Here is a 20378-nt window from a genome sequence, read left to right on the forward strand (position 1 = left end):
ATAACGCACCAAGCATCTGGCTTTTGCTCTTTGTACCAGATGGAATTCATTCATTATAATAATTTGTTTGGGCGGAAAGGGGAAGAGAGAGGGGTGGGACGGGGATATACAGTGGGAAGAAAAAGTATGTGAACCCTTTAGAATTACCTGTATTTCTGCATAAATTGGTTATAAAATCTGTTGTGCTGTGCCTTTTTATCTCCACACAGAATGTTTTGCCAGTAGTGCTGTGAAACATCCAGGTGCTCTTTTGCGAACTTCAGAGGCGCATCAATGTTTTTTTCTGGACTTCTTCCATGGTGTCCTCCCATGAATACCATTGTTGTTTAGTGTTTTACGTATCGTAGACTCGTCAACAGAGATGTTAGCATCTTCCAGATATTTCTGTAAGTCTTTAGCTGAGACTCTAGGATTCTTCTTAACCTCATTGAGCATTCTTGCTGTGCTCTTGCGTCATCTATGCAGGACAGCCACTCCTAGGGAGTAGCAAAAGTGCTGAAATTTCTCAATTTATCAACAATTTGTCTTACAGTGGAGTGACTTTTAGAGACACTTTTGAAACTCTTTCCAGCTTTAAGCAAGGCAACAACTCTTAATCTTAGGTCTTCTGAACTCTTTTGTTCCGAGGCATGGTTCACATCAGGCAATGCTTCCTGTGAATAGCAACTCACATTTTGTGAGTGTTTTTTTTTTTAATGGGGCAGGGCAGCTCTAACCAAAATCTCCAATCTCATTGATTTGACTCCAGGTTAGTTGACTCCTGACTCTAATTACCTTTTGGAGAAGTCATTAGCCTTGGGGTTCACATACTTTTCCCAACCTACACTGTGAATGTTTAAATGGTGTATTCAATATAGACAAGAAAAATACAATAATTTGTGTGTTACTAGTTTAAGCACACCAAGATTTTCTATTGTTGTGACTTTGATGAAGATCAGATCAAATTATGTCAAATTTATGCAGAAATCCAGATAATTCCAGATTGTTCACATTCTTTTTCTTGCCACTGTATTTATCATGGAAAGATAATTTTCAAAAAGATATGTACTGTAGAACACAGTGACTTTTTTTTGCCTATTCAATCTCGTTCTATTCTTGAAGACATGGAAATTGCTTTATTATTATTTTAAAATTGTTGGTTTTGTCTGTATGGGAAATAAAATGTTTGAAAGAAAGAGAAGCAGAGCCACTCAAGCGAACCTCTAATATTAAGGCAGTATTATTAACTCCACATTATGGTATGATGTGTTGTGGTCCCTAGTTTCAAGAATCTTCAAGTCTAATTTCTCCTTGAAGTGCGTCTCCAGAGACACTGCTTGCAACAGGAGGTAAGCCCTGCTCTGTCAGTGCACAATTCAGTTTTAACCCAGTATGCATCCACGCAGTGACTCTAGAGATAGAAAATAAAGTTGGATTCTATTGGTTAGAACAGAAATTTGAATAGAGGCTGAAATTATTATGCAACACAGAGTCTGGCATGTAGAAAATGTTGAAAGATTCTAACTCTACTATGCTAATATCAACAGTATATAAGCTAATTTGGAGTCACATGAGCCTGGTCATTATATAAATTTGCACTTTAGCAATTCCTCTGTTGTTTTTGTTGACATGACTAATGCCAAACACAACCTAACTAGCCATAAGGAGATGTAAAACAACTTTCACATTGCAAGTACAAGTGCTGCAAAAAACTAAAACAAAAAAGCAAAGTCGGTGTTCTCCATTTATTCTTTTTTTTTACTCCCCAAGAGAAGCATAAATATTTTATAGAAGAGAACAGCGGTCTCATTATTTACAAGATATAATAAATGTCTTACAACTCACAATATGTGTGTTTCTGTGTTCTGAGGGCTGGGGAGTAACAGATACAGAGGAATGGAGGGAGATAAGGAGAAATAGAGAGAAGACTTAACTACAGTACAATCTTTTAACAGTTGAGTGGACACGGCCCACCCCCATTTTTGTCATCATATGTACCTGAACAGAGTGAGAAAGGTTGTTCCTGTGACATGGTGGCAGACTATTATATAGGAGACCCTCCGATAGAAGGGATGGAAGACACAAATACACAAACATGCAGTCAACCAGATAAGCAGTAGTTTAGATATCACACACAAATAACTCTTACTAGTTCAGGAGTAAAGGAGTACTCCGATGCTTTTATCCAGGTATGAGTCAGTCTCTCTCGCCAGAATCAGAACAATCCACTATTCAGCTATGCATTTCAAATTGCATGGAGATGAAACGATTGACATGAGGTACTCCTAAGAGTGATTTACATTCCATAAAGTATTTTCTTAGTTTGCCAAGTATTAGTCCAGTGTCACAACCTAGCAGCTGGCATTACAATGGGCACCTCCCCTATAAACCCCCCCTATTTCTTACCCCATATCCCATTCTCAGACCCTCAATATAAGGCACTCCTGCAGGGGCAGACAGGAGACTTAAGGGGGGGGCTATGACTGACTGTGACATTGCATCCAGCAGTAACCCTCTCTAAACCACTGATCCAGGAGAATGAACCGTGTACAAAACCCCTACCTCCTGGAGGGGAGCCTGATCCTTATTGGTCACCACACACCTCAATCAAAGTAATCAATCAGATCACATCTAACTGAGAGGCGGGGTTACCCCTTTAAATGCCCCCACCTGCAGTAATTAGTCCTCTTTCAACCATACCAGCATGGAACCTAAGGTATGCATTTATTGACTAAGTATTGCAAGAATGTGGTGTGAAAAGTCTCTTGAGCATTGTTGTAAATGTAACCTATACACTGAGGACAAAACATTAAGAATGCCTGCTCTTTCTGTGACAGACTGACCAGGTGAATCCAGCTGAAAGCTATGATCCCTTAATCATGTCACTTGTTAAATCCACTTCAATCAGTGTAGATGAAGGGGAGGAGACAGGTTAAAGAAGGATTTTTAAGCCTTGATACATGGATTGTATGTGCGTGCAACTCAAAATTAGGAAGACGTTCTTTATTGTTGTACACTGTGTACTTTGTTTTTACCTCTTAACTAAGTGTTTAATTGATGGCTAATTGTATAGCATATTCTTGTAGACATACCCATTGCGTTGCCTCCTACTTAAGACTATAAACTATTTTTCAAAGGGGAATTAGCTGTACCTTCAGAGCCCAAGTTACAGTAAATAGATAGAAACACCACTCTCTCCCAGGAAAGAGAAAGGTTGGGGGTTTGTGCGTTATAAGTAGTGCTATGCATTGTGGGAGCTGAGGGAGAGAGGTGGCCAGAGGGGTGATGAGGAAGTAACCAAAACCATTCTCTCCTCACGGGGGAAAAAGCAACACAACAGAGTGAATAATACTGGACTAATCTGGAGGAGCGCCCCCAGTGTCTAATCTGATAAGTGTGTTTGAACAAACCGACAAGCCACAGTAGGAAGCCCCTTCACAAATAACAAAACTGAGTGAGGAAAGTAGAGTAGCAAAAGTTAATGACATTTTCAAACCGCAGCTTTAAACATGTGTGTTCTGGCTCATATCATCGGTTTCTGGACCAATCAGACGACCCTGAATGTGTTCGCATTTGATGAAGGGTCGGGAAGGTACTCAGATCCAGACTCTTTGCAGTGAAGAAACTAACGTTCGTGGGCGTGGCATAGCGTTTGGCACGAGCAAGGAGTCTGGGTTGCCAGGCAACTTTGTATCCCTCATTTACTTAGTTTCCTTTAATTTGGCAGTTACCTGTATGTGTGTGTGTATTTTGGAGCCTTGCCACAGAGCGAGAAAGAGAGAAACAGAACTAACAGAAGTTGGTGGGCTGTGTTGTAGTATTCGCTCATTAATGAGAGGCTCTTCTTGTTGTTCAAGGGGTGGGGTGTCAGGGTTCAGATGTGGTCATAGAGTCAAGGGACATGGCTTAGAGTGGCAGCTGGAAAGAGATGTCCACATGAGCCTCCTGAGCCAGCGACACAATTTCAGAAAGCTTTACAACCTGCAAAGAGGAAACAGAGAGAGAATACTTTAAACAGAAGCACAGCAGAAGGGAACTATATGCGTGATCTCATTATAAAACAAACAAAAACACTAAAAATGAATAGTTTTAATTGCGGGGGGCTGTAACTGCCACAGGGTGGTCATGCCAAGCTGCCATTGTGCTGGCTAACTGATGCTTGTCTCTTTTGGGTGTAAAACACTCCAAAAACAAAGGAGAGCGAGTGGAGAGGAGAGATAGTGGGAGTCAGTGAGAGCAAAGCCAGACTATTGGTAGAGGGAAAGATAGATGGAGGGGTGAGATGAGAGAAAGGGGGTCTCTGCTCTGACTCAATGTCACTGCTGCTAGCTCTGCCAGAAATCAAAGCCATAAAACTCAGGCAGTGTCACTTCAACCTATACCCTGACTGTGTCAATTGACACACACCACACGCGCACACACACACATTCAACCCTGCTGGTGACCCTCGTCTCACACACATTTTTACACACTGCCCTCACACACACCGCAAACAGTTCCTGACATTCCTTTTCACATTCACACACTTCACATAGACCTACTGTACCACACACACACCACCCTACATAAACCAGACTGGGTGCTTAGAGGGGTAGAGGTAGAGAAGTGTGTGTACCATTCTAGCGGCCTCGTCCAGATCGTCACAGGCCAGGAGCTTCAGTGGGCTAGCGGCAATCAAAGCTTTGGCATCATCCACTCTGGATCCTGAAACATAACAGAATGAGGCTGAAGGAATGCTGATCTTTTAGAAAGCGCTTTGCTTCTCTTTTATATAGCTCAGATATCAGTAAGTGGACTGGAGGGAGGCTGGGCATGAAAGGGATAACAAATCCAGTTATTTGTGTCATCCGTAATTTATAATTGTGCACCCAACTCACTCGGGTGCTTCGCTATATCACATTTGACATTGTCCGTAAAGCTTGAGTTCATTTGCACACAAAAAAAAAAATCATACACCTGTGTGTTGTCCTTGTTAATGCAGTCAGAGAAGAGCTGCAACATCTTAATCATAGCCTCAATTTTGTCCTACACATTGAATATAGTTGCACAGAGTCCCTGTAATCCAAGATTCAGATCATTCAGGCGAGAAAAATCATCACCCAGATTGGCCAGTTGTGTGAGAAACGTCATCATCATGCAAGCGGTCAGACAAGTGAAAATTAAACTTGTCTCTCAATTTTAAAAAACGTGTCAATACTTTGCCCCTTCATAACCAGCGCACTTCTTCTGTATGTTGTAAAAAGCATTACATGGTCACTGCCCATATCATTGCATAGCACAAATAATACACAGTTCAGGGGCCTTGCTTTAACAAAGCTAACCATATTCACTGTAGTGTCCAAAACGTATTTCAAGCTGTCAGGCATTCCCTTGGCAGCAAGAGCCTCCCGTGGATGCTGCAGTGTACCCAAGTGGTGTTGGGAGCAATTGCTTGCGCGTACGTTACCACTCCACTATGTCTCCCTATCATGGCTTTTGTGCCATCAGTACAGACACCAACATGAGCAGCAGCTAAGTTTGGCTACAGACAAACCGTTAATGGAATTCCCGCGAGAGAGTAACGGTTAATGTGATTGGATGTTAAATATTTGACTAGGCTACCTGTATTTGACATTGTGTTGTTATTTCCCTGAACACTAGATGGTTTCATTTTATTTTTGGCAGTGAAACGAGGCTATTCGGTCAAGAAAAAAACCTCACCCAAATGTATATCCCAGTTTGAAAATATAAATTCTGTTTGAAAATGTGAAGAAAAAAATGTTAACTTAAAAAAAAAAAATGATATACATTTTTTAAAAATGTGAATCACATTTTTTAATTTGGCGTACCCCCGACGGCATTGTGAGTAGCCCTGGGAATACCAGGGCTAGACAATTGGAATAATAACCCTGCATGATTACAAAAGCATTTAAAATAGCAGACTAAATAAATTAGAAGTCTAATTTGTGAAAGTTCATTATACATTACTAAACCGTTTGAAGGAAATCATTTTAGTACAATTACATTTCGTTTATGAGTGATTGAGTTCTGTATAACTTCACACATTCTATTTGTCCCTGTGTGTTTCAAACATGTCCAGAAGGGAGAGGCTGGGAGCTACAGGGTCCCATAGTGCCGGTATTATGTGATACTTAGGTCCAATACGATATGCATTGCAATTCTCACAATTCTATATTTATTGCGATTCGATACCGTGATTTTATTGCGATTCGATGTTCTAAACATATTGCTCACCATGTCTGCTGCAGAAAGTGAGCCATGAGAACTAATTTATCAGTCATGGAAATAAGTACTGAAAACAAATTGGTACCTTACTTAAAAAAAAGATAGAGAACAAGCTATGAAGGAAAAATAATATTGCGATAGTAAATCGTAAAAAAGAACATCCCAATATGCAACTGTATCAAGTTTTTACCCTCACATCACTAGTGTGTGTGGGGAAGTACTAGAAGAGCCTAATCCTGACAAGCTGCTTGCTCGTTGACCTTTATAATGCCACGCTCCACTGTCACCCCCTACCTCTCTCCCAGCCCAGTATGTACGCCAAAATGGCAGTGTAGTAGCCTATATAACAAAGCTAAAATAGTTTTCACCGTAATTGCCACAGGGTGGTCATGCCAAGCTGCTATTGTGCTGGCTACCTTGTGCTTGACGGTATAAGGGAGGTCAGTCTCACCTTGTAACCGCACCACAATGGGGATCTTCAGGTCCAGGTCTGTAACAGCCATGATGATGCCCTGAGCAATGATGTCACACCTCATGATGCCACCAAAGATGTTCACAAGGATGGCCTGCACCTGAGGACCACAAACCAAAGAAGTTGACCATGAAAGCATAAACGAAGATATTGACCATAGAAGACCAAAAACCAAGCAATCACAAAAGCTTGATCACAAATTCATACAGGAACAATAACCAAACCTTAAAAAAAAGTAATATAACTTCAACAACATCAAGATCACACTGTAAATGTAATGTGTATTATAAAACTGTAGTGGTTTAAATTAACACTTATAAATACCACACCATTACTGAGGCTCCATAATAAACCACAGACACCACTAGGACCACACTAAGCAGGTGTCAACACAGAGACAGGAAATTAGCCACAAATCTCCCATGAGAGCTTATAACCATCTATCAAAAACCTACTCACCCATCAATGAATGAATGACTACTATATGTCACACAGCAGGTTAGAACCCTCCCTGTACTCCCTCTAAAGTCCTCCCCCATTCAAACTCCCACAGTTAAATGTCACCCAATAGGTTCCACCAGTAGTAAACCCCACCCTCCGAGTGAGCTATCCTACTGATATCTTCAGGTAACTCCAGACGAATGTCTGTCAAAAGATACACCTAACTAGGGGATGCGTGTACTGAAAAGTGACTTTATACAACCGTAACCTACCTGAAGGTCCAAACATCAGGAATTCCTAATGAATCCCTACCTCCTAACTCCATCAAAACAACAATAGTATCAACTGCAGGCTACTACTGCTCTAGATACCCAGCCGTCCCGTTCCAGTTGGGGATAGAGGTCAGGGTGAAGGACTGTGGAACACTGTCTGTGTCTGTGCTTATTGGTGCCACAGTGAGAAGTGAGAGCCTACTGCAGATTAATGCTTCTTCAATGACAACCAGAGATGCTAGGTGTTAGTGGTAAGTGTCCCCCATTCCCAGTCCTTACCTTCCTGTCAGAGGTGATGAGTTTAAAGGCCTCCATCACCTGGTGGGCTGTAGCTCCGCCCCCCACGTCCAGGAAGTTGGCAGGCGTGCCACCATGCAGCTTAATGATGTCCATGGTGGCCATGGCAAGACCAGCCCCATTCACTACACAAACAGAGAATATAGAGTGAATATACATTTTTATTTTATTTTTATCACTACTGCTACTATAAAGCTAGGTGTGTGGTGCTGTGAAGCAGTGTTGGGTGTGTTGTGGCACTCACCCAGACACCCAATGGATCCGTCCAGGCCAATGTAGTTGAGGTCAGCCTTGGCTGCCTGTCGGTCCCTGGCATCCTCCTGGGTCCAGTCCTGCATGTCAAACACCTTCTTCTGGCGATACGCTGCGTTCGAGTCAAAGTTGATCTTGGCGTCCATGCACATCACTGTCAGAGGCACACACACAGGAGACAGAGGCTGAGCCCAAGATGGCTGACAAAAACCCAATGACCCTGTAACTTCATTACAACAAAACCAGAGGCAGATGTCCGTTTGTACTTGGAGGGAACATTTTCCAATGCCTGATCCAAGGTGCAAGAGATTATCTATACTGAACAAAAATATAAGATATATATAATATAAGATTTTACTGAGTTACAGTTCATAAGGAAATCAGTCAATTGAAAAAAAAAATCATTACGCCCCAATCTATGGATTTCACATGACTGGGAATACAAATGTTGTCACAGATACCTTAAAGAAAAGTAGGGGTGTGGATCAGAAAACCACTAAGTATCCATTTGCCTCATGCATCTCCTTCGCAGATAGTTGATTAGGCTGTTGATTGTGACCTGTGGAATGTAGTCCAACTCCTATTCAATGGCTGTGCAGTGGCTTGATATTGGAACATGCGAACATGTACACTGCGATCCAGAGCATCCCAAACATGCTCTCTGATGAGTATTCAGGCCATGGAAGAACAGGGACATTTTCCATTTCCAGGAATTGTGTACAGATCCTTGCGACATGGGCCATGCATTATCATGCTGAAACATGGAGGTGATGGCTGCAGATAAATGGCACGACAATTAGCCTCAGGAGCTCGTCACGGTATCACTGTGCATTCAAATTGCCATCGATAAAAATGCAATTGAGTTTGTTGTCAGTAGCTTATGCCTGTCCATAGCATAATCCCACCACCACGGGGCATTCTGTTCACAACGTTGACATCAGCAAACTGCTCATCCACACAACTGACAAATTCTCTGAAAACGACAGAGGCAGCTTATGGTAGAGAAATTAACATAAAATTATCTGGCAACAGCTCTGTTGGACATTCCTGCAGTCAGCATGCCAATTTACATGCTCCCTCAAAACATGAGACATCTGTGGCATTGTGCTGTGTGACAAAACAACACATTTTAGAGTGGTCTTTTATTGTCCCCAGCACAAGGTGGACCTGTGTAATGATTAGGGTTGACCCCATTTATTAGACTGGACAATTGTTTGGTCGATGGGCTGTTTGTCGACTGACATTTCTTTAGTCACGCAGTAGCAAAATAAATAAATACAAATCATGGTGTACTAGACACTAGTCTGGCTTCAAAATCACCCATAAACACTACCGTTCAAAAGTTTGGGGTCACTTAAATGTCCTTGTTTTTGAAAGAAAAGCTCATTTTGCGGTCATTAAAATAACATCAAATTGATCAGAAATACAGTGTAGACATTGTTAATGTTGTAAATGATTATTGTAGCTGGAAACGGCTGATTTGTTACGGAATATCTACATAGGCCCATTATCAGCAACCATCATTCCTGTGTTCCAATGGCATGTTGTGTTAGATAATCCAAGTTTATAATTTTAAAAGGCTAATTGATCATAAGAAAACCCTTTTGCAATTATGTAAGCACAGCTGAAAACTGTTCTGATTAAAGAAGCAATAAAACAAACGGGCCTTGTTTAGACTAGTTGAGTATCTGGAGCATCAGCATTTGTGGATTCGATTTAAAGGCTCAAAATGGCCAGAAAGAAAGAACTTTCTTCTGAAACTCGTCAGACTAGACACATTAGCGTCTAGTCTGAGAAACAGACGCCTCACAAGTCCTCAACTGGCATCTTCATTAAATAGTACCCGCAAAACACCAACCTCAACAGTGAAGAGGCAACTCCTGGATACTGGCCTTCTAGGCAGAGTTCCTCTGTCTAGTGTGTGTGTTCTAATAGTTTACATTGTTCCAAACTGTCAGAAAAGTTATATTCTAATCTAACAGCATTTGTTTGGCACACATAATATGCACGCATCATTTGCTCCTTACTTCCTTTTTATTTTCTACAACGATCACATTCATTCCACATATCTGACTTCCCCTTTACCCGCTGAGAAACCACATACCCAATTTTGTTTATTTGTCACATCCTCTGCATCCATTTTTCTGTCACATGTTATGGTGTTCAGAGTTTGTTATAACCTATTTATTGATGTGATTATGATATAGGTCACGTCCTATTGGTCATGTTTCACGTAAAGAGAGCAATGGTTGAGGGAATAGGAAAATGTTTTTCCTTAACAAATTAGGGATTACAGTAACAACTTTTCAGTCAGAAATAGCTGTAATTATGTTGCAGCTTCAACAACACAGACAGCGCGATACACTGCTGATATTCTGTAGTGGTCGCTGCAGCAAGGAGAGACAGACACCGGGTGCTAGTCACACAGTCACTTGCTTTTTTTTTTAACACAGCAAGTCTGAACCAGACCCGGCACAATCAAATCAATTGTGGTCGGACTCCCTCGAGACATTTGTGTCTCTTAATCAAACAGTGTGCTTAAAGCATCAGACAAGCTCAGTACAAATAGTTGATTTGATTAAAACACATAGGATTTGTCTATATATGGAAAAATACACCTTTTAACTTTTCAATCGATTGGTGAAAAGAATTATTGGTCAACCAAGATAGCCATTGTAATGATCATGCTGTTTAATCAGCTTCTTGATATGCCACACCTGTCAGGTGGATGGACAATCTTGGCAAAGGATACATTCTAACTAACAGGGTTGTAAACAAATGTGTGCACAAATTTTGAAAGAAATAAACTTTTTACGTGTATGAAAAATATCTGGGATCTTTTATTACCGCTCATGAAATCAACACTTTACATGTTGTGTTTATTTTTGTTGAGTATAGTTCTGTGACATAGCTTTACTGTGTAACCATGGTTGGCTGTACTATACATGTCAAGGACAGATCTGGGTTAGTGACAGATAAGATACTACAGATGTTGCTAATGTAGTAGGGTCAAAGGGTCAGCACTGGCCATTCCTACTGTCAATCAACTCTCCTGGTATGTTTGGGGTTGGTCAAGTCAGCGAATAACCACAAAGTAATTCGAAGTACATATGAGCACTGGAATGCCTTTTACATTTCAAAGCTAACATAAGGCCTCTTATTTGACCCAGCCACCATACTCTACCATGTATGGCTATGATGTTGAAGACAGTTGGTTGTGCAATAACACAATCATTCCTTCAGTACCATGGGGTTTAGCTGCCTATTTGGCCCATCAGTTAAAAAGTGCAGTGATTCACACTAGGGTTTTTCACTGGGAGTGTGTTAATGAGAATGATTGACTGAGTCATAGATCAATGGGAGAAGCCTCCAACCAAGCAACACACTCTCACCCAGCTCTTAACACTGGCGTGACTAACAACATCACTAGCAACGAAAAGCAAGTGTATGTGTACCCTGGCCAGAGGCGTCCTCCACCATGGGGTTGATCTCCAGCATGGAGGCGTCAAACTTCATGAAGACGTTGTAGAGCTTGATTATGTTAGCAGCTGCGTCGTCAATCAGAGCAGCAGGGAAGCCCATCTTTGTGGCAATCTGGAGAGAGAGCGAAGACAGAGAAGACCGAGAAAAGAGCAAAAGAAAGAAATGTATCAATATCAGTTCTTCAAATCTACATTGTTTGTAATTTACTTCTACTTTAGCAACATTTAGAAATCTATTACCAGCTTGTAAAACACTTGAATTCAATTGAAGGTGAGAGGAGTTGAAGGAGAGCAGGAACAAATGACAATGAGGGGTATAGTCTGGGTTGGCGCCCCCCTTGGGTTGTGCCGTGGCGGAGATCTTTGTGGGCTATACTCGGCCTTGTCTCAGGAGGTTAAGTTGGTGGTTGAAGATATCCCTCTAGTGTGTGGGGGCTGTGCTTTGGCAAAGTGGGTGGGGCAGGTGTTTGGCCCTGTCCGGGGGTATCATCGGATGGGGCCACAGTGTCTCCTGACCCCTCCTGTCTCAGCCTCCAGTATTTATGCTGCAGTAGTTTGTGTCGGGGGGCTAGGGTCAGTCTTATATGTGGAGTATTTCTCCTGTCTTATCCGATGTCCTGTGTGAATTTAAGTATGCTCTCTCTAATTCTCTCTTTCGGAGGACCTGAGCCCTAGGACCATTCTTCAGGACTACCTGGCGTGATGACTCCTTGCTGTCCCCAGTCCACCTGGCCGTGCTGCTGCCCCAGTTTCAACTGTTCTGCCTGCAGCTATGGAACCCTGACCTGTTCACCGGTCGTGCTACCTGTCCCAGACCTGCTGTTTTCAACTCTCTAGAGACAGCAGGAGCGGTAGAGATACTCTTAATGATCGGCTATGAAAAGCCAACTGACATTTACTCTCTAGGTTTCTTCCTAGGTTTTGGCCTTTCTAGGGAGTTTTTCCTAGCCACCGTACATCTACACCTGCTTTGCTTGCTGTTTGGGGTTTTAGGCTGGGTTTCTGTACAGATATCAGCTGATGTAAGGGGGGCTATATAAATAAATTAGATTTATAGTGAATGTGAGAGACGTTGGCAGGTCATGTTAACATTGCAGACACTTTGAGACACATGTAGTGTGTGAGATGCAATGTTGACTGAGCATATCAAAGTCAAAACCTGACGTTTAAAGATATTACACTGCCTAACTAATAAGGTTCTGAGGCCCTTGTATTTAGAGAGAAACTCAAGTCAGACCTAATTTGAATATAAATGTTACCGCAAGTTGTTTGTTTAAACATGGACCAAAATAGCTAGCTTTAAAATCAGGTGGAGTATTGTTTATTTACCAGGATATGTAATGTTTCCTGGGATCTAAGAGACTGAAAGACAAATCAAGAGGTATTTTTACAACCCGATCTCAACTGTACCGAAACAGCTTGTTCCATCTTGATTCCCTCCATGATGTCGATTGGCTCCTTCACAATGGCGTCGGGATTCTCCGCTGCCACATCCTCGATGTTCACGCCCCCCTGAGAGCTGCCAATCAACACGGGGCCCTGTTCAGAGGGAGGGGCCGAGAGATTATGAGTACCAATCATTTTACACATTCATTGAGTGGCAATCAAACTAAAAAAGAGCAAATTAATGGAACATATGTCTCACAGCAAATCAAATTGTATTTGTCACATGCTTCGTAAACAACAGGTGTAGACTAACAGTGAAATGCTTACTTACGGGCCCTTTCCAACAATGCAGAGAAACAAAAAAATAATAACACAAGGAATAAATACACAATGAGTAACAATAACTTGGCTAAATACTATTACAGTGGTACTGCAGGGGTACAAGGTAATTGAGGTAGATACATAAAGGTAGGGCTAAAGTGACTGGATAGATAATAAAAAGCAGCAGCATATGTGATGAGTAAAAAGAGTTGTGCAAAAAGGGTCAATATAGATATTAAATAGTTAACCTAATAGTACCTGGGCTAAATAAATAAATGTAACAAATGATTGAATTGATCCATTGGTCTTCAAATTCTCAATGACAACGGGTGTCTCATTATCCTATTTAGAGAACAGAGCTATAAGAGCAGCTGGACAAGCAAGTCCCACGGAGCACAAGTATTTCAACATGTCCACGGCCATGTCCTTTACCACTACGCCATCTAGTGGGACCATCCAACACAACACAATCAACATTCAAAATCAAGAATAACAGCTGCCCAATATGTCAAATCTGACAGCCTGACCCAGAATGGCTGAGCGTGATTTATCAGCTGTTGTCACCTGAGAGGAGTGAAGGGGCGGGAATGACCTCACCTGGAAGGATCTCTCCATTGTGATGGCAAAGTAGTACTCCCTGCGGGGGTACCTGCGCTCACAGATGAACACCTGGTTACAGATACGGCCCTGCTCGCCTGTCTGCTTGGTGTACAGCTTACGACCAATCATCTGAGAGGAGATGTCCCGGGCCTCCTCTGGACTGTAGGAGAGGGGAAGAGAGACAGAAGAATTGACACAGAGTAGAAATGGGTGCAGTTTGAGAGGGGTTCTCTCGGACACTCACGAGTAGACAATCTTCACTCCTCCCTTCAGACCTCCCTCAAAGGTGCCTTTGCCTCGGCCTCCAGCCAACACTTGAGCCTTCACCACTAGATCCTTGGTGCCTGAGACACACACACACACACACACACACACACACACACACACACACACACGTGGGAGAAAGACCATAGCAGTTACAGACTAGCCCAACACTCCACTGCCAATTACACACACAGACCGATAATAATGCAGATGTACAAACTACACAAAACATTGTCAGTGCAAACACTGCCTAACACAACCTTTCTAGCAAAGGCATGCACTCATGGCCCTAAATGACGAGGCTACTTCTGGACATTGTCAAGTTAATCTTTATCCACAACCAGAAAACTGTGTTAGCATCGAGTAAGCTACACAGTGAATGGATACATTGTTCTACATCGTGTTTAGCCCTACTGATTACCACAGAGGAATTCAGTAGGTCAGAGATTATTTAACTTTATTGATCTAGTATTGTAACATATTAACAAAGTTAGACAACAACACACTATTACAGTTAGTTACAGAGTAGGCTACATAAAAATGACATGCCTAAAACCTCTATGTAAAGCCTGGGAGGACATTTTGATTTCATTAACATATAATAAACACTAGTCTGAATCAAATTAAAAGATTATCCCTAGTCCAGAGCAATGCCATTTATCAAAAAGGCTAGTCCAGGAGTAGAGTAATTCCATGACACTGAGGAAAAGGAAGCACAGATAGGTGTAAACAGGTTACTGTGTGTCCAGCTGAGCACAGCAGGCTGCAGAAGTGTTAACTGATAGCCTTGGGTTCAGTGTTATGTTTAGACTGTAGTCTCTACTGCTGCCTCAGAGGCTATTAAAAACACCCTAAACAAGGCCAAGGGTCACACCATGTCAGATGTAGGCTACAGGTTCTGTGTGCAGCACTCTCAGATTAGTCCAGAGATATTTGGGTGAATGTGTATACATGCCATTTTCAAAGTAACAAGAAAGTACACTAGGGCTGACTCCAAAGATTTGAATAGATTCGATTTCGATTTGTTAACTCCGTTTTGATTCAAATCACTTTTGCTGATTTGCAAATGCAGATGAGCAGTCACACACACCAGAATGCCCCATAACAATGGTACCCCCCCAGCCCCTAAAGGGACAGGTAAGTATTTTAACATAACATGAGACTTTGTTCATATTCTTAACTTTTATTATTTCTCATTGTTGTTGCATTGTCAAGAAGGAACTTGCAAGTTAGCATTTGGGGCTCCCGAGTGGTGCAGCGGTCTAAGGCACTGCATCTCAGTGCCTGAGACATCACTACAAACACCATGGTTTGATTCCAGGCTGTATCACAACCAGCCGTGATTGGGAGTGCCATAGGGCGGAGCAGAATTGGACCAGCGTCATCCGTTTTTGGCCAATGTAGGCAATCGTTGTAAATAAGAATTAGTTCTTAACTGACTTGCCTAGTTAAATGAAAAGTTTTTTTTTTTTTAAACACAAATATATATGTATATATATATATATATATATATATACACATATACTGCTCAAAAAAATAAAAGGGAACACTTAAACAACACAATGTAACTCCAAGTCAATCACACTTCTGTGAAATCAAACTGTCCACTTAGGAAGCAACACTGATTAACAATAAATTTCACATGCTGTTGTGCAAATGGAAAAGACAACAGGTGGAAATTATAGGCAATTAGCAAGACACACACAATAAAGGAGTGGTTCTGCACGTGTGGACCACAGACCACTTCTATGCTTCCTGGCTGATGTTTTGGTCACTTTTGAATGCTGGCGGTGCTTTCACTCTAGTGGTAGCATGAGACGTAGTCTACAACCCACACAAGTGGCTCAGGTAGTGCAGCTCATCCAGGATGGCAAATCAATGCGAGCTGTGGCAAGAAGGTTTGCTGTGTCTGTCAGCGTTGTGTCCAGAGCATGGAGGCGCTACCAGGAGACAGGCCAGTACATCAGGAGACGTGGAGGAGGCCGTAGGAGGGCAACAACCCAGCAGCAGGACCACTACCTCCGCCTTTGTGCAAGGAGGAGCACTCCCAGAGCCCTGCAAAATGACCTCCAGCAGGCCACAAATGTGCACGTGTCTGCTCAAATGGTCAGAAACAAACTCCATGAGGGTGGTATGAGGGCCCGACATCCACAGGTGGGGGTTGTGCTTACAGCCCAACACCGTGCAGGACGTTTTTCATTTGCCAGAGAACACCAAGATTGGCAAATTCGCCACTGGCGCCCTGTGCTCTTCACAGATGTAAGCAGGTTCACACTGAGCACATGTGACAGACGTAACAGTCTGGAGACGCCGTGGAGAATGTCCTGCTAACTGTAACATCCTCAAACATGACCGGTTTGGCAGTGGGTCAGTCATGGTGTGGGGTGGCATTTCTTTGGGGGGCCGCACAGCCCTCCATGTGCTCGCCAGAGGTAGCCTGACTGCCATTAGGTACCAAGATGAGATCCTCAGACCCCTTGTGAGACCATATGCTGGTGAAGTTGGCCCTGGGTTCCTCCTAATGCAAGACAATGCCAGACCTCATGTGGCTGGAGTGTGTCAGCAGTTCCTGCAAGAGGAAGGCATTGATGCTATGGACTGGCCCGCCCGTTCCCCAGACCTGAATCCAATTGAGCACATCTGGGACATCATGTCTCGCTCCATCCACCAACGCCACGTTGCACCACAGACTGTCCAGGAGTTGGCGGATGCTTTAGTCTAGGAGGAGATCCCTCAGGAGACAATCCGCCACCTCATCAGGAGCATGCCCAGGCGTTGTAGGGAGGTCATACAGGCACGTGGAGGCCACACACACTACTGAGCCTCATTTTGACTTGTTTTAAGGACATTAGATTAAAGTTGGATCAGCCTGTAGTGTGGTTTTCCACTTTAATTTTGAGTGTGACTCCAAATCCAGACCTCCATGGGTTGATACATTTGATTTCCATTGATAATGTGTGATTTTGTTGTCAGCACATTCAACTATCTAAAGAAAAAAATAGTTAATAATAATATTTAATTCATTCAGATCTAGGGTGTGTTATTTTAGTGTTCCCTTTATTTTTTTGAGCAGTGTATATATATATATTATAATAATAAACTATTTGTTGGACAATGTATACCATCCGTATCCTGTACATACGCCTAATAAAACTTCAAACTTGATAAATGTTGAAAACATGTTGGCTCACCATTTACAAAGAAGATATAATATGGAGAACAGGCTATTAGTATGAGAAGTATCGAAGTTTTGGATCAGGTAGTCAACAGATGCTGGTTATCGTTAGTAATTAAAGCTACTAAGTGCCGTTTTAGGGCTGTCTTTGTGCCTTTTGAATTCTTATAAGATATTATAGACTTCCAGACGTTCTCTCTGACCTCTTACTATGGCACTACGATGATACAGAGCAATCCCTAGATTACAGTATAGGCCTACAGCCCACTCTGACAACATACCTTACTCAGTAGTGCTGACTGATTAGTGCCTTTGAGGTCGGTTTGGATTATGATTTTTATATATATACACTTTAAAAAAATATTTATATATTATTATTTCTTTCATTTTTTTTTTCAACGCCGATACCGATTATTGGAGGACCAAAAAAGTCAAAAAAAACATTTGTAATAATGACAATTACAACAATACTGAATGAACACTTATTTTAACTTAATATAATACATCAATAAAATCAATTTAGCCTCATAATGAAACATGTTCAATTTGGTTTAAATAATGCATGCAAAAAAAAAAGTGTTGGAGAAGTAAAAGTGCAATATGTGCTATGTAAGAAAGCTAACTTTTCAGTTCCTTCCTCAGAACATGAGAACATATGAAAGCTGGTGGTTCCTTTTAACATGAGTCTTCAATATTCCCAGGTAATAACTTTTAGGTTGTAGTTATTGTAGGAATTATAGGACTATTTCCCTCTATACCATTTGTATTTCATTAACCTTTGACAAGTTCTTATAGGCACTTTAGTATTGCCATTTCACCAGCCTCATCTCGGGAGTTGATAGTCTTGAAGTCATAAACAGCGCAATGCTTGACGCACAATGAAGAGCTGCTGGCAAAATGCACAAAAGTGCTGTTTGAATGAATGTTTAGGAGCCTGCTTCTGCCTACCACCGCTCAGTCAGATACTTGTATGCTCAGTCAGATTATATGCAATGCAGGACACGCTAGATAATATCTCGTAATATCATCAACCATGTGTAGTTAACTAGTGATTATTATTGATTGTTTTTTATAAGATAAATTTAATGCTAGCTAGCAACTTACCTTGGCTTACTGCATTCGCATAACAGGCAGGTCGATATTGCATTGGGATATTGCATTGGACTAGTTAACTGTAAGGTTGCAAGATTGGATCCCCCGAGCTGACAAGGTGAACATTTGTCGTTCTGCCCCTGAACAAGGCAGTTAACCCACCGTTCCTAGGCCGTCATTGAAAATAAGAATGTGTTCTTATAACTGACATGCCTAGTTAAATAAAAGGTATAAAAATTAAAAATTAAATTGGCGCCCAAAAATACAGGTTTCCAATTGTTATGAAAACTTGAAATCGGCCCTAATTAAAATCGGCCATTTCGATTAATCGGTCGACCTCTAGTTTGGACCATAATAGTTTGTTGGTGATGTGGACATCAAGGAACATAAAACTCTCGACCCACTCTACAGCCCTGTCAATGTAAATGGGTGCTTTTGCACCTGATTTTCCTGTAGTGCACATCATCTCTTTTGTCTTGGTCACGTTGAGGAAGAGGATGGTGTCCCGGCAGTCTCTGGCCTCTTCCCTATAGGCTGTCTCATCGTTGTCGATGATCAGGCCTACCACCGTTGTGTCGTCAGCAAACTTTATGGTGTTGGAGTCGGGTTTGGCCACGCAGTCGTGGGTGAATAGGGAGTACAGGAGGGGACTACACACGCACCCCCAAGTTAGCTTACTCAAAATAATTTGACCACATCCTATTAAGGCATGGCTTACCAATCTCCTTGGCAACAGAGTAGGCTTCATCAGGTGAGCTGGCAACCTTGCCCTCGGGCACACAGACGCCAGCCTCTTTGAGCAGGCCGATGCTCATGTACTCATGCAGGGAGAGGTTCCTCTGCTGCTGCTGAAGGTGGGAGGGCTGCTGCTGAGCCCCAAGAAGGCCGGAGGAACCACCCAGCACCTGGAGAGGGGGATAGAGGAGAGAAAAAGTTGTAGGGTGGTACATGATGCAGTAACATGACAGTACCTACTCATATGTCAGCGGGAGTACATAGCACTCTGTGAAAGGACACTGAATAAGAATAGCCACACCCATACAAAAGACTAAAAGGGCACATACACACAACAAAAAATGTGGAGTAGATTTGTGCAATACTGTAAGTTTGCAGATATGAAAGAGGAACACATTAAACATGTCATTTGGGCATCAAATTAATCATTATGTCAACATCAAACTCGTTTTTTTCTAACTTGGAACTTGGTTCTAAAAATGTCAGCTTTGTCAGTGCAAGTGAGCATGAACAAACAGCCTGGATGGTGCATATCCTCTCTTCACCCCCCAGAGGCATCATGCACCCCAAAAATCCAAGGAGGCAGAATGTATGCGAGGATGCTTTGGGGGCTGGAGAACTTAGAACAACTTTTTTTTCCAAACACGTGAACCATCTTTTACCTGCAATCTAGTCATAATCATATATATATAAGCAAAAAGTTAAGTGCTATTATACAGGACAAATCTGAGGGGGCACTTACCCCTGTACCCCCGATGGGCATGACGCTCCTGGCCCCCCCTCCCCCTGTCCTATCGTCTCTAGTCTATGACAGCTGTGTTGGAGGTCACGGTCTTAACTAGTACTGTATGTGAGCGAAAAGCTATTGCGAACAAACAAATCCCTGAACCCACATAAGCTTGTTTAAATACATGTACTGATTGATACATTCGTCTCTCCATTGCTAAACAAGCAACGACGTTTGCTAATGTTTAGCTCGCTGGCTATGTGGCTAGTTAGCCAAAAGAGCCAGCTTCCTCGCTACCTCAAATGAGATAAGCTAATGTCAAATTTCACCCCATTTCTCGGGGACATCGAAGATGGTGCAGCAGAAAAATAATCACAGGTACAGGCAGCCGGATTTCATAACATTTTTGTCAAGGTAGAACTTACTTTGGATGCAGTGTTACGCGTCGATCTTGCCCCAGAATTTCTCAGACTAGCCGACAATCGGCCGCAAATCAGGGACGCCGCCATGTTCCCTTCTCAAGCTAACGAATTGGGTGCATGCGTAGTGACATAAAAAAAACATGCGCCCCATGCATAGGCTTGGCTCACATTCAATAGTCTTCACAATTTAAAGACACGGCTATAAATACATACGGTCAACTGGACATTATATAATG

The 20378-nt window shown here is 42.2% G+C and overlaps 1 protein-coding gene across 1 annotated transcript; it reads right to left on the reverse strand.

Annotated features, from left to right (window-relative positions):
* Nucleotides 1-1710: 1710 nt before the first annotated feature.
* On the reverse strand, nucleotides 1711-20314 carry sucla2 (succinate-CoA ligase ADP-forming subunit beta). Its single transcript, XM_035773935.2, has 11 exons — nucleotides 20146-20314; nucleotides 18977-19163; nucleotides 13972-14071; nucleotides 13725-13887; nucleotides 12831-12959; nucleotides 11394-11532; nucleotides 7931-8092; nucleotides 7669-7811; nucleotides 6656-6776; nucleotides 4595-4683; nucleotides 1711-3960 (listed from the first exon to the last, which is right to left on the reverse strand). Exons 1-11 carry the CDS (start codon nucleotides 20227-20229, stop codon nucleotides 3886-3888), a joined length of 1392 nt encoding a protein of 463 aa, XP_035629828.1. The 5' UTR covers nucleotides 20230-20314; the 3' UTR covers nucleotides 1711-3885.
* Nucleotides 20315-20378: the final 64 nt, after the last annotated feature.

Source organism: Oncorhynchus keta, chromosome 7, assembly GCF_023373465.1.
Source record: "Oncorhynchus keta strain PuntledgeMale-10-30-2019 chromosome 7, Oket_V2, whole genome shotgun sequence".
NCBI classification, from domain to species: Eukaryota; Metazoa; Chordata; class Actinopteri; order Salmoniformes; family Salmonidae; genus Oncorhynchus; species Oncorhynchus keta.

What these genes read in the sequence shown, in the direction of transcription:
- sucla2 (XM_035773935.2), bottom strand. Translation starts at nt 20,229, where the DNA reads ATGGCGGCGTCCCTGATTTGCGGCCGATTGTCGGCTAGTCTGAGAAAT. An exon ending in TCATCACCTCTGACAGGAAG is followed by an intron (nt 6,777 to 7,668) that starts GTAAGGACTGGG and finishes TGTGGTCCTCAG; the next exon opens with GTGCAGGCCATCCTTGTGAA. An exon ending in TGGACGAGGCCGCTAGAATG is followed by an intron (nt 3,961 to 4,594) that starts GTACACACACTT and finishes TCCTCTTTGCAG; the next exon opens with GTTGTAAAGCTTTCTGAAAT.